This window comes from Geotrypetes seraphini, chromosome 5 (genome assembly GCF_902459505.1).
Source record: "Geotrypetes seraphini chromosome 5, aGeoSer1.1, whole genome shotgun sequence".
NCBI classification, from domain to species: domain Eukaryota; kingdom Metazoa; phylum Chordata; class Amphibia; order Gymnophiona; family Dermophiidae; genus Geotrypetes; species Geotrypetes seraphini.
This window is the reverse complement of record NC_047088.1, coordinates 120,460,402-120,481,720: the sequence shown is the minus strand read 5'-3', so window position 1 is coordinate 120,481,720 and position 21,319 is coordinate 120,460,402. Positions and strand designations below refer to the sequence as shown.

Sequence of the window (21,319 nt, the reverse complement as noted above, 5' to 3'; positions counted from 1 at the left end):
CCGCCTGCTGGTAGATGTGAGCTATCCCATTGGTCTCTGGATTCATCTGCTGCTGTTGCTAGGGAAGTACTCGTATACTACTATACTATGTATACTTTGGCGGAAAGGCAGAAGAGGGGAAATATGATTATTACCCTGATAATATCTTTTCCATTAGATAGGGATGGTATGCTGAACCAAGGGTCTTGCTCCCATGAGTCCGTTGCAGAGGATACTGATCACTATTTCAACACCTCCTCCTCCTCCCTGCTGCCCCATGTCAGTTAAATTTCAAAGCCAGCAATAGCCCTACAGGAGAGAACAGGAGAAGGAGAACGGGAAGAAGACCCCCCACTGCTCACATAAGAAACACACAGCTCACAAACATGCCATGGAAAGGAAATGAACTAATAGCAAACTTTATTAACAGTATGCCACAAGAAACTGTGAAACCCCAGGGGAAGCCCGTAGGAAACCATATACAGTCAATATACAAGGTCTTCCAATTTATCACAGCTGGCAGGAAATTCAGAAAAGCAGCCTTCAGGCAGTAGCTCCAGCATATCATTCCTACTGGTAAAGCACAGTTACTTACCGTAACAGGTGTTATCAAGGGACAGCAGGAAGATATTCTCACGTATGGGTGACGTCATCTACGGAGCCCTGATGCGGACAGCTGCACAAGCAATCTGCTTGAAGAACTTTAGAAAGTTTGTGACTGCCGCACCGCGCATGAGCAAGTGCCTTCCCACTCGATGTAAGGCACGTGTCTGCTCAGTTCAGATAGCTAGCTAAGAAGCCAACCAGGGGAAGTGGGTGGGTTGTGAGAATATATGCCTGCTGTCCCTGGATAACATCTGTTACGATAAGCAACTGTGCTTTATCCCAAGACAAGCAGGCAGCATATTCTCACATATGGGTGACCTCCAAGCTAACCAGAATGGGATGGAGGGAGTGTTGGCCTTGCAGAAAATCAAATTTGAAAATCTGAGAGAACAAAAGTTTCAGATAACAATGAAAGGTGAAATGAACTGAGGAGAAATTAAGAGTGGCTTCATGTATTCTCTCAATCAAAATAGATTGAGACAAAAATAAAAAAGCTGCCAAACTGGAACTGTTGAAGAGCTGGGACTTGACTGACTAAGAACAGCCCAGCCTGAATATAGCAAAACAAGATGCATGCAGTCAACTTTTTGAATATTAGTCCCCTGGAAACAGGATACTCCAACTTGTTAATGCTGAAAGAGATCAAAAGTTGTAAAGATAATCTGTATGATATAGTCCAGGGGTGCCCAACGTGTCGATCGCGATCGACCAGTAGCTCAGGAAGGCAACGTGAGTAGATCGCAGAGCCCATCCCGGGCTCTGTGATAGACTCGTGTTGCCGTCCCGATCTACCGGGCCTATCAGCCTTCCTCTCCCCGACGTCAAAGACGCCGACGCTGGGCATTAGGCTGTTTCTGTCATTTCAGGGGGGAGGGGGGGGCGTGGTGGCGTGGCGGCTGCAGCAACAGCAACAGCCTGAAAAAGAAATCATCCTGGCCTGGTCGGTATCATACTCCGGAACTTCTACCTCTTCCAGCAGCCCTCTCCCTTCTACCTGCTTCCTGTCACACCCCCTGCTCCGCGGCTCTCTTCGGCAACTCAGCAGCAGCGATCGACACAAGCTTCTGACGTCGGGGCCTACCCTCTGCGAGTTCCGCTTGTTTCAACTTCCTTTTTTCACAAAGGCGGGACTCGTAGAGGGAAGGCCTCGATGTCGGCAGCTTGTCTTGATCACCGCTGCTGACGAGTTGCTTAAGAGAGCCGCGGAGCAGTGGGGTTTTGCCAGGTGCAGGTAGAAGGGAGAGGGCCAGATGCAGGACTCGTGGGTGAGGGAGCAGAAGAGAGAGAGAAAGAGAGAGGGGAGGGAAACAAAAGGAAATATTTCATACTGGGCTGGGCCGGAGTGGAGGGAGGGTGGAAAGATTCTGGCTACAGGGTGCATTAACAAAGGAAAAGGGGGGAAAGCTGAAAATGGAGATAGTGACACAAAGAAGAGAAAGAGTAAGCAGGACCTACTGAATAAGGATAGAGATACAGAGGGGACATGAAGAGGAGGTGAAATAGACATAGAAGTAATGCTGAAAAAGTGTGTGGGGGGGGGAGATAAAGACATTGAAAGGGCAAATGGTGAACATGGGGTAAAGACAAGGACAGAGACAAATGAAGATTCTGAAAGTGGTGAGATAGGGATATAGGTGAGATGGACACAAAGAAAGGTGATGCTGGAAAATAGGTGGAATGGTAATTCTGACAGACACAGAACGGAAATGCTGGATCAAGGAGAGATGGGGCTCAGGCTGGATAGAATGATGAGAAATGCCTTGTTGGCCCGGAACTTCCTCTCCTATGTCAGAATTGACGTCAGAGAGCGGAATGCTGGTCAGCGCAACGCTTCTGCAGGGAAAGCATGGGACGGCGGTGGCTTGGGGGCTGTTCCCCGATGGCGGTGGCAGCAAACCGAGTGGCTTGGGGGAGAAAGAAAGAAAGGGGGCAGACAGGGAGACAGAAAGAAGGGGGAACAGGGAGACAGAAAGAAAAAGTTAGGGGAGAGAATGAGGTCTGGAGGAGAGGAAACATACAGGAGGCTGAAAGAAAGGAAGAAAGATTGGATGCACAGTCAGAAGTGCAACCAGAGACTCATAAAATCACCAAACAGCAAAGGTAGGAAAAATGATTTTATTTTCAATTTAATGATCAAAATGTGTTGATTTTGAGAATTTATATCTGCTGTCTATATTTTGCACTATGGCTCCCTTTTACTAAACCACAATAGCGTTTTTTAGCGCAGGGAGCCTATGAGCATTGAGAGCAGCACAAGGCATTCAGCGTAACTCCCTGTGCTAAAACCTACTATTGTGGTCTATTTTTGTATTTTGTTACTGAGGTGACATTGCATAGAGTCATCTGCCGTGACCTCTTTGAAAAAACCCGGAATATGAATAATTAACATTTTCTCTGCCTTTCAATGTGCTTTGTGTTTTTTTTTAATTTTATTGTTGGTAGATCATTTTGACTTAGTCATTATAAAAGTAGCTCGCAAGCCCATAAAGTGTGGGCACCCCTGATATAGTCTCTTACAAATAAGCAGCTAATGCTCGTTTGCAGTCTATAGTATGAAGAGTCGATTCTCCTAGATGAGGATAAGACTTAGAAAATATATAAGTAGAACAAACAATTGATTGGAACAAAAATCAGTAATATATGAGAAGAAGTTTGAAATCAATGATAACCAGTGATAAGAACTTTGAATGAGTGCAAAGCACAATGTTGCCGTGAAAGTAACGCTGCAAAAAAGTGGATTCGTTACTCATGGCTCAAGTCCATTCACTCATCTTACAGGAGTGCAAATGAGATGAGAAAAAAAATAAATTTAAGAAAGAAACAGAAGGCATTGATTCAAATGTAAACTTCTGTAACATAGAACAAAATCTTTTCCAGAGAAAGGAAAATGGTAAAACCAGAGGACATAATTTGAGGTTGAGGTAATTTGTGGTAGATTCAAAGGCAATGTTAGGAAATTCTATTTTACGGAGAGAGTGGTGGATGCCTGGAATGCGCTCCCGAGAGAGGTGGTGGAAGGTAAAACTGTGACTGGTTCAAAGAAGCGTGGGATGAACACAGAGGATCTAGAATCAGAAAATAATATTAAATATTGAACTAAGGCCAGTACTGGGCAGACTTGCATGGTCTGTGTCTGTGTATGGCCGTTTGGTGGTGGATGGGCTGGGGAGGGCTTCAGTGGCTGGAAGGGTGTAGATGGGCTGGAATAGCGATTTTGGCAGTTGGAACAGTACCGGGTAGAGCTTTGAATTCTTGCCCAGAAATAGCTAAGAAAAAAAATTTAAAAATTTAAATTGAATCAGGTTGGGCAGACTAGATGGACCATTTGGGTCTTTATCTGCTGTCATCTACTATGTTACTACTTCCGTTACCCCCACCGACTAGCTGCAGCACCTCTCCTTTTCTATCCTTAGGTCCAGTAGCACTTGGAAGATAACCAACGTTACGCCCATCTTTAAAAAGGGATCAAGAGGTGACCGGGAAACTACAGACCGACGAGTCTGACCTCGGTTCCGGGGAAAATGGCGGAAGTACTGATAAAAGAAAACATCGATGAACATTTTGAAAGAAATGAACTTCTGATAACTAGCCAACATGGTTTCTGCAGGGGGAGATCGTGCCTAACTAACTTATTGCACTTCTTCAAAGGAATTAACAAACGGATGGACAGAGGAGATCCCATAGACATCATATATCTAGATTTCCAATAAGCCTTTGACAAGGTGCCTCATGAACGTCTACTCCGGAAATGGAAGAACCATGGGGTGGAAGGAGACGTACATAGATGGATCAGAAACTGGTTGGCGGGTAGGAAACAGAGGGTAAGGGGGAAGGGCCACTACTCGGACTGGAGGAGGGTCACGAGTCGTGTTCCGCAGGGCTCGGTGCTTGGGCCGCTGCTATTTGATATATTCATAAATGATCTAGAAACAGGGACGAAGTGTGAGATAATAAAATTTGCGGACAACACCTAACTATTTAGTGGAGCTCGGACAATTGCAAAGGGACTTGAACAAACTAGGGAAATGGGCAACGAGATGGCAGATGAAGTTCAACGTTGAGAAATGTAAAGTATTGCATGTGGGAAGCAGAGACCCGAGGTACAGCTATACGATGGGAGGGATGTTATTGAATGAGAGTATCCAAGAAAGGGATTTGGGGGTAATGGTGGACATGACAATGAAGCCGATGGCACAGTGCGCAGCAGCCACTAAGAGAGTGAATAGAATGTTAGGTATAATCAAGAAGGGTATTACAACCAAACGAAAGAAGTTATCCTGCTGTTGTATCGGGCGATGGTGCGAACACATCTGGAGTACTGCGTCCAATATTGGTCGCCGTACTTTAAGAAAGACATGGTGTTACTCGAGAGGGTTCAGAGGATAGCGACACGTCTGATAAAAGGGATGGAAATCCTTTCATATGCTGAGAGATTGGAGAAACTGGATCTCTTTTTCCCTGGAGAAGAGGAGACTTAGTGGGGGATATGATAGAGACTTACAAGATCATGAAGGGTATAGAGAGAGAAGAGAGGGACAGATTCTTCAAACTTTCAAAAATAAAAGAACAAGATGGCATTGGGAAAATATGAAAGGGGACAGATTCAAAACAAATGCTAGGAAGTTCTTCTTTACCCAACGTGTGGTGGATACCTGGAATGCACTTCCACAATTCAATTCCATCATTCAATATTATAATGAAATAATTTAACTCCTCAAATTACGTTTCCCTCCCCCCGCCCCTCCACCCTCCCTGGATGTGCAAGGTCTCTAGTGGAAAAAAAAAAAAAAAGAAAGAAACATAACCCTAATTATGATGCAATAAAATTAGTTAATGGACTCCATACATCATTAAAGGACTTATTGGTCTCCAAACGTTCCGCCATCATCCTTTCATACTTATACGTAGTACACACAGTTATCCACCAAAAAGTAAGAGGGCGTGATAGGGCAGAGTACGGTACTGGGGTTCAAGAGGGAATTGGACAATTTCCTGCTGGAAAAGGCGATAGAAGGGTATAGATAGAGGATTACTGCACAGGTACTGGACCTGTTGGACCGCCGCGTGAGCGGACTGCTGGGCACGATGGACCTCAGGTCAGACCCAGCGGAGGCATTGAACTAAAAAATGAATTTTGGCTGGCTGGAGCCGGCAAGCTCGCTGCGAGACAGAGATATGGCTCCCTTACTGCTCAACCCCTTCCCGCCACCTCACCGCCCTTCGGCACTCCTCGCACGACCCCCTCCCTCCCTCCCCGAGTCTATCTCCCTCCCTCCCCCTTACCTTTGCGGTGCATTTTGAGTAATTTCTTCAAAGCTGTTGGAGCCTGCAAGCAGTAGCGTGCGTGTGAGCGGAAGCTTCTTCTCTGACGCAATTTCCGGTTGTGTCAGAAGAGAAGCTTCCGCCCACACATGTAAGCTACTGCTTGCAGGCTCCGACGGCTTTGTGATGAAATTACTCAAAATGCGCCGTGAAGGTAAAGGGGAGGGAGGGAGATAGATTTGTGTAGGTAGGAAGGAGGGAGGGAGGGTGGGTCACGTGAGGGGTGCCGAAGGGCGGTGAAGTGGCGAGAGGGAAGAGAAATGGGGGAGAAGACGCTGAAGAGAAATGGGGAAGAGAGAGTGGGGATAAGATGCTGGAAGGGAAGAAGACAGAGATGCCAGACTATGGGGGAGCAGAGGAAAGAAGATGGGTGCCAGACCAATTTGGGGGGGGGGGTGAAGGGAGAGGCACAGTAACAGAGCAAATGGAAGATGCAAAGAGAAGACAGACAGTGGATGGAAGGAATTGAATGAGAAGATGAGGGAAGCAGAAACCAGACAACAAAAGGTAGAAAAAAAAAATTTCTCTTTTCTTTTTTCTCTTTAGGATAAAGTAGTATATTAGTTGTGTTTTTAAAAATATATAAACAAAGCCCTGCCGGCTGAACATCTCTTTCTCTAGCTCAGCAGCCAGAACTTTGATTTATAAGGAAGGAATAAGCTAAATATTGCAGTACTGAGGTTTGTATGGATCAGGGATCTCAAAGTACCTTCAGGATCAGGGATCTCAACGTACCTCCAGGATTTCCCCAATGAATATGCATTGAAAGCAGTGCATGCACATAGATCTCATGCATATTCATTGAACAAACTAGGGGAATGGGCAAATCCTGAAAACCCGACTGGATTGCGGCCCTCAAGGAGGGACCTTGAGACCCCTGGTATGAATGCTGCGGGACAGTAGTCGTGGGGACAGGGCGGGGACAGTGGTCGCAGGGACGGGGCAGTGACGGGGACAAATTTTTTCCCCTTATCATTCTCTACCCTGGGACTTTCTATTCCCGGAGAACCTCTGCAGTGGGCTCTGAAAGGATGTCTGGGATGAGGACCTAGAGGAGAAACAATGCGAACTGTATGAGCCTGAAAAGTACCTGCAGGCCTTTCCTTTAGAAATCCTGGGCCTGGTGTCCCCAGAGCAATTTCGGCAGTGATGCAGTTGGATGAGGTCATCCAACGCATGGCCAAACAGCATACTGCCCCTGAAAGGAAGCCTGCTGAGACTGGCTTAGGACATGGAATCCCCAGCCCAATATCTGATCCACAAAATTCTGCATGTCGATAAGAGTATGCCGAGACCTTGCCTACTACTCTCAGATCATCATACAGAGCATCCGCCACATAGTCCACTCCCACCAGCAACAGCTAGGAAGGCGGTTCTAAAGGCATTCCTCCCAAGTTACATAATTTAGAATGGCATGCACAAGCCACAAAGGAGGCTGTCGCAGAAGCTTTCACTACCAAAGTCAAGGAAGGCCTCAAACTGCCTTTTCAGCAACATGTCCTTGAGTACCACGCCTCCTTCACTAGGGAGGGACGTGTGCTTGGTAACCTGAGCTACCAGAGTCCACTTTAGGCATAGCAAACATCTTCTGGAACTCCTAGTCCATAGGGTATAATTTGGACATGACCTTAACCACTTTAAGGGACCCCTCGGGGTTTTCCCAGTGCTCAGAAATAAGGACCTTCATATTGGAATTCCACAAGGTGGCGGTAGGCTGTGAGCAGATTCCAATGAGAAGAGAACATTGGGTAGTAGGCTGAGGAGGATCAATTTTGAGCATTTTAGAGACTCAATGAGAAAATCCGTCAGGGCAACAGACAAGCAGCCTGCAAACTGAGTCCTCGCCCTGGTCCGTAGCACCACTTAGACTCTGATCCACTTCACCCAGTGTTGCATTGCCTCTGACAGAAGCTACACTCTGTGAAAGATAAGCATTAGATCACCATTTTCAGTGACCCCATCCAAGCAACTGTTGGGAGTCCGGGGAGACACGAGTCTCCATAGAGACGCAGATGTGGAATTACAAAGGTGGGGAACTCTCCAGCTGACCCAGATATACCAGCACCACCAACATATGTTTGCCAGAGCAAGTTTACAAAGTTAGACAAAGAGCAAAAAGGACCAAGAAACCCCTCCACAAGAGGAGGATTAGAGCACATTCCTTTTTGCTTTGGGGCCATCAACACCCTTTCTTAGCATTGGCACTGCACTACAAGATTCAGAAAGGGCAAATTTGTCCTCCAACCGTCCCAACAGTCGTTTGGCAGCGGTAATAAGATGGTCTGAGACGAACACGTGGCTCAAAGGCATTCTTCTGATGCTCAACCAGCACAAACTTCACATCATTGGAGACTGAAGACTCCATCCCTGATAGACAAAATTTAAAAAATGAGGCTTTTGTGTAGTGGTGTATGGCTTTTGGAGTGCATGGATCTAGTGGGGAGGGGAGTCTGGGAAGTTTGAGTGGGGGAAGGTTGGTATTTGGTCACTGTCTGTTAGAGAGTGTAAGAACACAGCTCTCTGACGTCTGCATCTGTTTCGCTTCATTGCTATTTGGGGTTGTGGGATGGGGGTTTGTTTGGGGGGGGGGTAATTCTTCAATTTTGTATATTTTGATGGGTGGGTTTTTGCCTGATGTTATTTTCTGCTATTAATAAAAAATATTTTTTTTAGGAGTAAATGAGGCTTTTTGAAGTAGTTAGAGAATTTAGAATTCAAATTGGGAAAAATCTCAGATGGCTGCCACCAGAATTTCTCATTGCAAAAAAAAAAAAAAAAACAGCTGTAGCTCCACCAGAGGACCAGCGATTTTAGGATTTTTGGGGAGAGGTAACAAGGAACCAAGAAGTTATCACCACAAAAACAGCAAGTTCAGACTCACACACAGCCTCTACTCACAGACCAGATGCTGGGAAGATGGGCTGCAGCCTGCCATACCTCCTCTCAGGGTAAACAGAATTAGGAGAGGACCTCTGCCACCAAGAAAGCAGCCTCCTCAGCTGCCAGTCAGGCCACAGCCAGACTGAGCCTCAACCCCTGAGGCCAGAATCCAAACATCATGAAGGGGGAAGGAAAGTGCAACCAACACCGTGTGCCCTCCGAAGAAATGCAATTAGCCTGTGCTAGCACTCTTGATCAAGACAAGGATTGAGCAACAGAAGGGGAAATTCCACAGTTCAAGCAGGCTGGTTGAGCAGGTACCCGAAGGATCCTCCTGTCAGCTGCAGACCAGGCAGTCACTGGAGCTGAACACCACCACAAATTCCCGCAAAACTCACAAAAAATACTTGCAAAAACAAAAAAGACCACCGAGCAGATCAAAGTTGCTCTTGTAGGCTTGCTTGCATAAGAAATAACTAACTAGGGGCAGCAGAGAGCTGGGAGAAGGAGGAGGTGCTGAAAACAGGGATCAGTATCTCCTGCAACAGACTCAAGGGAACAAGACCCTTGGTTCAGTATACCATCCCTATTGCACTGAAAAGACCTATGTGGCATAAATAGGAATGAGGCCAGTCTCTTTCAATTAAAAGGAAACTCCAGGGGATGAAGTTAAAAGGTGATAGGCTCAGTGTAATCTAAGGAAATACTTTTTTACAGAAAGGGTGGCAGATGCATGGAATAGTTTGTCAGTAAAGGTGGTAGAGATAAAGACTATATTCTAAGACTGGTGGTAAAGACAAAGACTGAGCTCTTAGTCCCCCTTCTGAGACTCTCTTTAGCTTGTATACTCTTAGATTCTCTAAAGCATGCGAGTTCTTAGCTTCCCCATAACATGCAACATATCCCGTTGCAATTTTCTGTAACACGTGTGTACTGATCATGTAGCTCTCTATTGTTCCTATAAAATGTCATGTATGTTATTGATCCTGAAAACTACTGTATATCATTGTAAACCAATCTGGGCTCCTGGGAAAGACGGGCTATAAAACTAACTAAATAAAATAAAAATAAATTCAAGAAAGCATACGACAGGAATGTGGGATCTATTAGGGAGAGGAGGCAATAGATGTTGCAGATGCGCAGACTGGATGGGCAATTTGGTATTTATCTGCCATTATGTTTCTATGTTACCCCCAAAGCCCTGATGGGGGCTGTGAACTCTCCTTCTAACAGAACTGCAGCAGAAGAGAAAGGGTTATGTTGAAACATGGCCACTGATCCTGCCAAAGACATCAGGACAATGGGTCCTGAAGTTTCCATGCAATGAACTTGTGTGTCAGCTCCAGAAACCCTCCCCTCTCCCCCGTATCATTTCCAAAAAATGGTCTGTCAGCTTCTGGCTCTTACAGGCAGAACAATGTCTGCCAGCAGGTATGCCCAGCTAAATGGCTAGCACATGCACTCCTGCCTAACTGCTCATGCTGACTTCAGCAAGGAGCTTTGTTCCTCCTACTAATTAAAGCAAGGGGCTCTAACATCTCTAGGGTCCCCACCACCCCACTTCCTATGTTGTGCTTTTGCACTTTTTTTCTTATGTTGAGAATGTTACAGGGAACAAAGGGAGTGGGGTCAGAACAAGAGAGACCTATCCTTCTGGCAGGGATCCACAAGGCTAAGCGAATGTATCTCCCAGTAGATGCTAAAAAGCATGACTGGAAGCAGGAGGGTCATGCTCTGTGCTCAATGAAGTCCAGTCTAGGAACCGCTATTAGACTCAGCCTCACTCTGCAACAGTGGCGTGCAAAATATGAAGCTAGGCCAGGAACCAGAAGCACCATCTGCTAGAGGAATACTGGAGTTTTACACTAAGCATCAGCAGGTAAAACTAGTGAATTCAATGGAAAAGATTAGTTTTTCTCTACCTCCATCTGCTGGTAAGAAGGGATATCACCCATTTGTTCAGAATGATACAGCCCAAAAAAAACATCTGGAAGAAAGTCACTGAAAACAAAGGTACAATTTGATATTGAACATGGATTTTTTTTCTTTTACTAAAGCTAGCAGTAAACTATGTAATTCCATTTTGGAAAAAATGATTACAACTACATATTTAAGTTTATAAGTTACATTATGTGATTCCAAAATAATTAATGTTATAACCTGTGTTCTTACTCGATTTCCAACATGACGCCTCCGATTGGACATAGGAGAGTGACTATGACTGCGCCGTCGCCGATAATCACGGCTGTAGGACCTGCTTCTGGATCTTCGATGAGAGCGGGAACGAGTTCGTGATCTAGTGTAGTGACGACGAGAGCTCCTTCTGGATCTAGACCTACAGAAAAAGTGAGCAATAATTAGGAAACCTTAAGGGGTCAAAACAGATAAGCTATTACACAAAAAAAGGGTATAAGTTTTAGGAACCGCATTACCTATTAATATCAAGTTTCAAGTTTATTTAATCTGATATACCAACTAACAGGTATCCACACATTTTAGAATAAAATGACACCAATATCATTCATTGCTGCTAGCAAACAGAGGTAGAGAAACTGAACTTTCCCAAGGACATCACCAGTATAACCTGCTAGTGTTCAGTGAAAAGCTCTAGTATTCTTCTACCAAAGCAATGCAAAGTCCCAGAAGGCAAACCCATGCCCTATCAACTTCTGCAGCTATAATGAATCACATTTTCTTAATCTGAAATCTCTAACTCCACTGATGAGAGAGATCCAGAGTCACAACAACTCCTATCTTCCAAGGAAAGATCAAAGGATAGTATAACCTTAATAAAAGAAAGGAAATGACTACATTTCATCTCTCTTAGCATCTGGGCTGTACCATCCTTAACATGCAGAATATACCCAAGCAGACTCGCTGCATAGGGTAAGATGAGGCCCCTTGACTGATTGAGTTCTGCTTAGCATATCCAAAACTGTAATAGTTCACAAAGGCACAGAGCAATGACCAAGTCACCTGCTGGCAGATGTCTGCCCAAGAACCTGTCCGGGCCTCTACCCAGAACGCTACCTGTGCTCAAGTCAAGTAAACTCTTAATTCTAGGGTCATTCTTATTCCTGAAAATGTAGGCTGCCTCAATGGCCACCTGACTCTTCCTACTGCCACAATTACACAAGCAAGGGAAGATTAGGTACTTATCTTGATAATAATCTTTCTATTAAACAGACACAGATTATAGGACCAAAGACAACATGGATTCACTAGAGGTAGGTCTTTGTCAGACAAACTTGCTCGATTTCTTTCACTGGGTGCGAATTGGATAGAGGATGTGCGCTAGATGTGGTGTATTTAGATTTTAGCAAAGCCTTTGCCAGTGTTCCACACATACATCTAATAGACTCGGGATGAGTCTAAAGTGATGGGCTAGGTCAAGATCTAGTTGAGTGGAAGCCGACAGAGGGTAATGATCAATGTAGAGCTCCCTGAGGAAAAGGATGTTACCAGTGGTGTGCCTCAAGATTCTGTTCTTGGGCCTGTTCTTTAACATTTTTATAAACAATATTGCTGAAGGGCTATCGGGTAAGATTTGCCTCTTTGCGGATAATACCAAAATCTGCAATAGAGTAGACACCCCCGATGGGCAGAACAACATGAATAAAGACCTGGTGAAGCTTGAAGAATGGTCTGAAATTTGGCAGCTAAAATTTAATGCTAAGAAATGCAAGGTCATGCATTTAGGCTGAAAAAACCCGAGGGAACTGTGCAGTTTAGGGGGTGAAGAACTTCTGTGCACTATAGAAGAGCAGGACTTGGGTGTGAAAAGGTTTTAAAAGGTGATGGCGAAAGCTAGAAGCCTGCTAAGGTGCATAGGGAGAGGTTTGGCCAGTAGGAAAAAGGAGGTATTGATGCCCCTGTATAAGACTTTGGCGAGACCTCATTTAGAATATTGTGTATAATTCTGGAGGTCGCACCTTCAAAAAGGATGGAGTTGATCCAGAGGAAGGCTACTAAAATGGTTCATGGTCTTCGTCATAAGGCGCATGGAGACAGACTTAAAGATCTCAATCTGTATATTTGGAGGAAAGGCAGGAGAGGGGAGATATAAGGATGTTTAAATACCTACATGATCTAAATGCGCATGAGCTGAGTCTCATCATTTGAAAGGAAGCTCTGGAATGTGAGGGCATAGTATGAAGTTAAGAGGTGATAGGCTCAGGAGTAATCCAAGGAAATACTTTTTTACAGAAAGGGTGGTAGATGATGGTAGATGCGTAGAACAGTCTCCCGGAAGAGGTGGTGGAAACAATGTCCCTACCCCCGACAACTTTCAAAATTCACTTTTAAAGACACTCACCTCCCTCCCCTCCCCTGATTTTTGTTATAGGGTCTCAGTGTCTTACTCAGTGTGACATGCTGATGTTGGGATCTACAAAGGGCTGAAAAACAGCCAGAGAACTTGTTTCTTAGATAGGCCTGGAAACCTGAATAGTTTTTTTCTTCAGACTGCCTCAGTCCAGAAAGACTGAGAACTCAACCCCCACTGGAACATGCATGCAAAGTGTGTGTGTGTGTGGGGGGGGGGGGAAGCGCAGTCATCATCCTATCCTGGTGAAAAACTGCCATGGAACCACTCGGCTTACTTCCAGGGCAACAATCCCTGAGCTCCTGGACTGTCAAGCAGGCTGCTTCTTGGCTACAAACTACTGCACTCAGAATCTGCGTTCTCTGCAGCCAGAGATATCCCAAAACTGGATGCCTCTGCAGCACCAAAAAGCATTACGATCGGACAAAAAATAATAATGAATTAAAAATAGATGCGAGAAGAAGACTGGCTCCTGTAGGTAGATTTATGGGTACAACAAATTAGTGCTACATAAATAAGTCACATGCATCTCTAGTTCTAGGGCAATCCATAAATACCTTATCCACGGATTCGTTATCTTTGCCAGTTTATACTAAGACAGAGACCAGAGCTATATGAAATATTTTTATTATAGAAATAGAAAAATGTAATTCACATGCCAGCAGTAAATAATAACTAATTATTTGTTCACAATGTCTCTAAATATATACATATATCTCATTACATAATTATTACACAATAATCCCTAAGTAAATGAGTAAATATAACTAATTCTTACACACTAGGTAATTCCTTATAATAATAAATTCCTGATTATAGCAGCAATCTAAAAATAGCTTATCACCATGGGACCTTAACTCCTTATCCGAAAACAATAGAATTTTATTTAGCCCCGTTAATAAGAGAGATAATTCCTTGTTCTCACCACTTTAAGGTCCTCAGTACAGGGAGTTGAAATTCGTCCGTTTCCTTCAGCGCAGCAGATGTGAAAATTCCTTCGAGTTAGATAGCGTAGTTTGTCACTGGAGAAAGCTGTCAGATATATCCGCTAAAATTCCTTATTTGATGTACAAACCAGATCTGTTTCAAAAGCAGTTCTTTCAGTCTCATCCGAGAGTTAAGTCACAAGAGGTACTTATTAGTTTTTAATTATTAGAAGGTGTGTGAAGAGAAACCTATGCGAAGATCCAAGCTTCCTTACATCTCAGCATAGACTAATCGTTAATTAGGCACCTTCTCCTTAGTTTTCATCAGATGACCTCCCTCGGACCAATCCAGAAACACCAATTAATAGCCTTTCTGTGTCTTCGTGTACTGGCCTTGAGAGAGAGGTGCCTCAATAGATAAGAGAGACACATACTGATCCTAGCAGTTCATCCCTCTTCCAACTTTCTCAGGAACTGAGCCAGGCAGATATCCTTGACTGAAGAAAAACATAGTTCTTGTAAACAAGCCCAGAATACACCTGGCAGGCAGCAGAGATGATTTTTCTTGCATAAGATGGTTCATGCTTCTTGAAAGAGAAGCCTAACCTTAGGTGTGAGGAAGGAAGGTCTAACTCCTACCATCTCCCATGTAAAGACTAAAATGGAAGATTTGAAGGACATCCCAGAATGAAAATGTAAATGAGGCTTTCTAAACCAGATCTTGTGATCAGAGGGTCACTACCCATAGGTTCCAGAATGATTTATCTATTGCACTAGAAAACACTAGATAAAGCTTACGAAAGCTCCTAGCAATAAAGTCTGAACTCCTATCTATAAAAGAAAGGCAGACACTTCATAATTCACATAGAGAGCAGAAATGAAGGAATAGGAAGGAATAGTGCCGAGGGACAAAATTCTCTGAGGAGAAATCAGGCTCTGTCTTGTTAGGACCCTTAAGTACCTGACCAAAACCCAAGGAATAGCAATATTCCATGCTACTGATCTAGAGCAAGCAGTGGCTTCCTCCATGTCTCTCTCAATAACAGGCTATGGACTTTTCCTCCAGGAAATTTGCCAAACCTTTCTTTAAACCAGCTACGCTATCTACTCTTAACACAACTTCTGGCAATGCATTCCAGATATTAACTATTTTCTGAGTGGAAAAAAAAATTCCTCCTATTGGTTTTAAAAGTATTTCCCTGTAACTTCATCAAAAGTTTCATAGTCTGTAATTTTTGACGGAGTGAAAAATCGATCCACTAGTACCTGTTCTACTTCACTCATGATTTTGTAGACTTCAATCATATCTTCCCTCAGCTGTCTCTTTTCCAAGCTTTAGAGTCCTAACCTTTTTAGTCTTTCCTCATACGAGAGGAGTTCCATCCCCTATATCATCTTGGTCGCTCTTCTTTGAACCTTTTCTAGCGCCACCATATCTTTCTTGAGATAAGGAGACCAGAATTGAATGTAAAACTTCAGATGAGGTCGCCCATGGGGTGATACAGGGGCTTAGTCTTGTTAACCATCCCTTTTTAAATAATTTCTAACATCCTGTTTGCTTTTTTGGCTGCCGCCACACATTAGGCAGAAGGTTTCATCTTATAGTCTACAATGACACCCAGATCTTTTTCTTGGGTGCTAACTCCCAAGGTGGGGCCTAGCATCCGGGTAATTGTGATTCGGGTAATTCTTCGCAATGTGCATCACTTTGCATTTATCTACATTAAATTTCATCTGCCATTTGGACACCCAGTCTTCCAATTTCCTACGATCTGCAACTTTTCACAATCCGCATGCTATTTAGCAACTTTGAACAGTTTAGTGTCATCTGAAAATTTAATCACCTCACTCATCGTTTCAATTTCCAAATCATTTATAAATAAGTTAAACAGCATCTGTCCCAGTACAGACCCCTGCGGCACTCCACTGTTTACTCTCCTCCATTGAGGAAAAACGACCATTTAACCCTACCCTCAGTTTTCTATCTGATAACCTAATTCACAACTGAACTTTGCCACCTATCCCCATGACTGAATGAATGAAGTTGGAGACCAGATCAACACATTCTTCACCCAGCCAATGCTGAATATCCCTAAATGGGCAGTATCGCAACCAAATTGACATCATCTACCAGCAAAAATGGAAAGGATCAATTTTCTCTGCAAAAACACTACCAGGCACAGACTCCTTGCAGCTAAAGTCAGGATCAGACTATGCAAGATCAAGTGAGATACTTGTGCAGTATGCAATCGAAGTAACAGGTTCAACCTGCTCAGAAAGGAAGAAGAGGGCTCAGACGAGTTGTGGACAGAAATCAAAGGAATCATCACTGAAACTGCTCAAAAGGATGTGCCATAGAAGAAGCCAGTATGTGGTAGAAACTGGCTAACTGCTGCCACTCTCCAAATCCCTAATATAAGGAGAGAAATTGCTAATATGGAAGAGAGAGGTAAAGACTAAGTGCAGGTTGAATGAGGAGAGGTGAGTCTATGATGATTTTCAAAGAGCAGTCAGAAAAATCAAGTAGGTCATTCCATGTCAAGTGGACCAGGAGCCCACGCTCGACCCCCTTGAAATCCAACCTAATGTTACAGGGGTGTTATCTAGAGTAAATACTACAAAGATGTTGAAGATGAAGTAGTGAGGCAATCTGGAAACAACCACAACGGATGAACACCTCACTATTTTGGGTTCAATCACAGGATGGCAAAAGCCTATAAATCCATTTCTGGCTCTCTTCATAGTCTCCTGATACTGTATTGTATATTCAATTACTGTTGACTTTCTATCTTACTTTAGAAAATAAATATACAACAATAAAGGTTTCTTTTTTACATATCCTTTTAATGCAACGTCTCTAGCTAGGGGTGGTTGAACAAAAGCAATTGATCCACTCCCATGCCTCGTGTGACCTAAAATGCCAACTTTACTTAAGCACTGTGGCAGAAAGAAACTACCTAGGAGTCTGAAATTTTGCAATTTGGTACAACACCTTGGAGCAAGTTTCTGTGCCAAGTTTGAAATCTTTTCCGAACGTGATTCCATTTCTACAGGTCAGCAAAGTAGGCAAAAAAATTCACGAACGAAAATTTTTGGCACTCCATACTGCTACTGGTAGGTAAGTCAGCCGAGGATACAACTTTACCAGCAGACATGTACCATGACGTACTTCCAGGATTTGCAATATGACCTTTTACAGATATGACCATCCGAAAAATATGGCTTTATGCAAATTTTCACTGATTTTCAGATTCAATTATCTCTAATGTGTAGATTTTTTTGTTTTGTTTATATCATTTGAAAGAGCATGTTGTTTTGCTACAGAAGCTAGCCTGTTTCATCTTGGGCCCGACCTTTCTTTGGTGAGAATTAAAGCTTCAAAGATAAGCATTAGTTGTATATGCACACGAATGTTTTAATATTGAAGAGAGGCATGTTTAACACAAACCATGCTGTATGCAAATGAACAAGGTACATGAAGTTTTAGTTAAGTTCAGATTGTTACTGTTTTATGATCCCCTTCCCTGTATCCATGCATTTTCATATACCCACTGCCACTGGTTGTGAAAATCATGACAAGTGTATTATACACTGAGACCTCATATTTATCCAATGTCTGAAAGACATTCCCAATAGTTAGATAATACCATATAAATTTCTAAGCTTTAAAGACAAAAAAAGAAAAGTGCAAAAACCACACTTAAAGTACGCATACATACTGACAAAGATCAGGAAATTACATGAATTCAACTTTTAACTCAGTTTCTTGCACATAGTTTTGAAAGGCTAGTCAATGTTTGCCAAAATAGCTTGTGGATAAGTGTACTGTCTGCCTGATGAAGTGGTCATAGGTGCCTTAAGGTCTTCAATAATATGCTGTTCAGGGATCCAGACTATGTCTCTGCATGAAGACCAGTGAAATGACCGTGCAGGACCTTGTAGATGCAAAAAACTAACCAGGATGTCACATTCTTCCATTGAAATTTCACATACATGACCAATCCACCAAGAATTGTCATATATGCAAGCTAAGTATTGTCCAGGTTGAAAGCTGGATGCTTGAAGGTAGGGACATGCTCAGGATCAGGATCAGACTCTAAGACAGTGTTCTTCAACCACCAGTCCGTGGACCTATGCCGGTCCACAGAAATTTCCTGCCAGTCCACAGGGCCAGCACGTGCATCAGGCCCAAAACAATGTTCTTCAACTGCCGGTCCATGGTGTGATCGATGCGGCATTATCTTCGAACCAGCTCCCTCTTCCTCACTGTTTCAGTGCACAAAGCCACGGTCAGTGGCTCTTACGCACGTCCTGCGCTTGAACCAGAAGCCTTCTCTCTGATGTTGCAACATCAGATAAGGCACGGGACGCGCAAGGAGCTGCTGCCCACAGCTTTATACACTGCATCAGTGAGGAAGAGGGAGCCGGCCTGGATAATACTGGGGACGGCATAAAATGGCCAGGCGGGAGCAGGCTAGAAGGTAAGGCATAGCATGGAGGGAGACAACAAAGGTAGGGGGGAATGATTTTATTTTTGAATTTAGTGATTGAATTATGTCAATTTTGAGAATTTACATCTGCTGTCAGTATGCTTTGTGTAGTTTAATTTTGAGGTTAACCATTATGTGTTGTTAATAAGATTATATTGTGCATCTGTGAAAAATGAATGGAAAAAAGTGTTACAATTAGTACTATTATGGGGTAGGGTCTGGGGTGGAGATTGGGTAGAGATGGGTGGGGTCTGGCCCACGACTTGACCCAGTGTTCTTCAACCGCCGGTCCACAGACTGATGCCGGTCCACAAAATAATTATTTTATTTCTGCCGGTCCATAGGTGTAAAAAGGTTTAAAAACACTGCACTAAGACACTGGCAATGAATGAACTGGTGTCACTTGAAATTTTGCTTATGCAGATTCCCAGTGTCTATGGGCTTAAATTGGTGATTTTCTCTTGTTCCAGCCACTGTGGCCCAGAGTTTTCCCCAGAAATTTTTTCCAGCCGGGTGGCATGAAAAAGTAGCCGGGTGGGGCGGGACAGGGAAATTTGGTGGTGGGGAAAATGAAGGGCTCCTTTTACTAAGCTGCAATAGCGTTTTTAGCGCGTGAAGAATTGCCACACTACACGGCAAGAACTAACCGTCTAGCATGTGCGGCAATTCTACGCGAGCTAAGCGCGCGGTAAAACCGCTATCGCAGCTTAGTAAAAGGAGCCCTAAATGTGTACTATTTGTATTAGTTAATTATTATTAGTTATTTTCCAATGCTCAATATGACTGCCTTTCTTAAGGTTTGACACTTGTTCCATAATATATATATTAAATTTAAGAAGTATCCAATTCTAGAATAATTAGATATTTGCCCTCTTTCAAATGGTATAGAGCAGCGTGTCTCAAACTTTTTAACTCCGGCACATTAAACGGAGCAAATGTTTTTTGTGGCACACTAAATGCAGCAAATGTTTTTTCATGGCTGGAAAAAATTTCTGGGGAGAACACTGATGCCCTTATTTTCAAGGTACAATCACATCAAAGAATGATGCTTATCTGGGCATGTTGTATAAAGCACAGTTACTTACCGTAACAGGTGTTATCCAGGGACAGCAGGCATATAGTCTCACATGTGGGTGACGTCATCTACGGAGCCCCGACGCGGAAGCATTTTCAAGCAAACTTGATTGAAGATTTAAGTTTGCTCTGCTGCTCCACGCATGCGTGCCTTCCTGCTCCACTAGGGGGTGCATCCCCTCGTGATCTCCAGTTCACTTAACTAGCAAAGAAGCCAACCTCGGGGAGGTGGGCAGGTTGTGAGAATATATGCCTGCTGTCCCTGGATAACACCTGTTACGGTAAGTAACTGTGCTTTATCCCAGGACAAGCAGGCATGATATTCTCACATGTGGGTGACCTCCAAGCTAACTGAAAAGGGATTGAGGGAAGTTGGCAATTTAAGCAAATAGATTTCGTAAAACCGATTGGCCGAACCGGCCATCGCTCCTGGACAGTGAGTCCAGACAGTAGTGGGAGGTGAAGATATGAACCGAAGACCACGTGGCAGCCTTGCAGATTTCCTCAATAGGTGTGGACCTGAGGAACGCTACGGAGGCTGCCATCGCTCGGACCTTGTGTCCCGTTACTCGACCATGCAGCGTGAGACCAGCCTGAGCGTAGCAGAAGGAGATGCAGTCGGCCAACCAGTTGGACAAGGTGCGCTTGGAGACTGGGTGACCTAACCGGTTTGAGTCGAAGGACAAAAACAATTGTGGGACTTTCCGGTGTGACTGAGTCCGTTGGAGGTAAAAGGCCAACGCTCTCTTACAGTCAAGAGTATGGAGCGCCACTTCTCCGGGGTGAGAGTGGGGCTTGGGAAAAAACACAGGCAAGACAATGGACTGATTGAGGTGAAAATCAGACACTACTTTAGGCAAGAACTTTGGATGGGTGCGGAGTACCACCTTGTCGTGATGGAATACCGTGAAGGGTGGATCCGCTACCAGAGCTTGTAGCTCACTAACCCGCCGGGCGGAAGTGAGCACGAGCAGGAAAATCACCTTCCAAGTGAGGAATTTTGGATGGCATTTGTCTAGGGGCTCAAATGGAGGTTTCATTAGTTGAGCCAGAACCACATTAAGGTCCCAAACCACCGGGGGAGGTTTGAGAGGAGGGTGGACATTCAGAAGACCCTTCATGAAGCGAGAGACTAAGGGATGGAGCGAGAGGGCTTTCCCTTCCAGGGGCTGGTGAAAAGCCGCAGTCGCACTGAGGTGTACTCGAATGGAGTTGGTCTTTAGGCCGGAATGAGATAATTGAAGTAAATAGTCAAGGACCAGAGGGACGGGGACCGACACCGGGTCCTGGCTGTGGGAGGAGCACCAGGTTGAGAATCTGGTCCACTTTTGGGAGTAGCAGGTTCTCGTCGAGGTCTTTCTAGAGGCCTCCAATATCTCCTTGACTGATTGAGACACGGGGAGAGCAGTCAGGGGGAGAGAAACCAAGCTTTCAGATGAAGAGATTGAAGATTGGGATGTAACAGCGAACCCTGACCCTATGATAGTAGAGAGGGAAACAGAGGCAGAGGCAGTGGATCTCTGACACTGAGTTGAAGTAAAAGGGAAAACCAAGGCTGGCGTGGCCAGCGAGGGGCAATCAGGATCAGGGTGGCTTGTACTGTTTTTAGGTAGACAAGAGTCCGCAGTATCAGAGGAAACGGCGGGAACGCGTACAGGAACCTTCCTTCCCAGTCGAGGAGGAAGGCGTCGGCCTCGAGCCGGTCCGGGGAGTACATC

At 44.2% G+C, this 21,319-nt stretch overlaps 1 protein-coding gene across 3 annotated transcripts in view; it reads right to left on the bottom strand.

Annotated features, from left to right (window-relative positions):
* Positions 1–21,319, bottom strand: part of TRA2B (transformer 2 beta homolog) — a 360,067-nt gene that overhangs the window by 177,618 nt on the left and 161,130 nt on the right. For 2 of the 3 annotated variants that reach the window (XM_033947301.1, XM_033947303.1), the window contains one exon: positions 10,948–11,122. In XM_033947301.1, coding sequence (XP_033803192.1) covers positions 10,948–11,122 — 175 coding nt within the window. The remainder of the gene's footprint in view (positions 1–10,947; positions 11,123–21,319) is intronic. The other variant, XM_033947302.1, reaches the window with a different exon arrangement.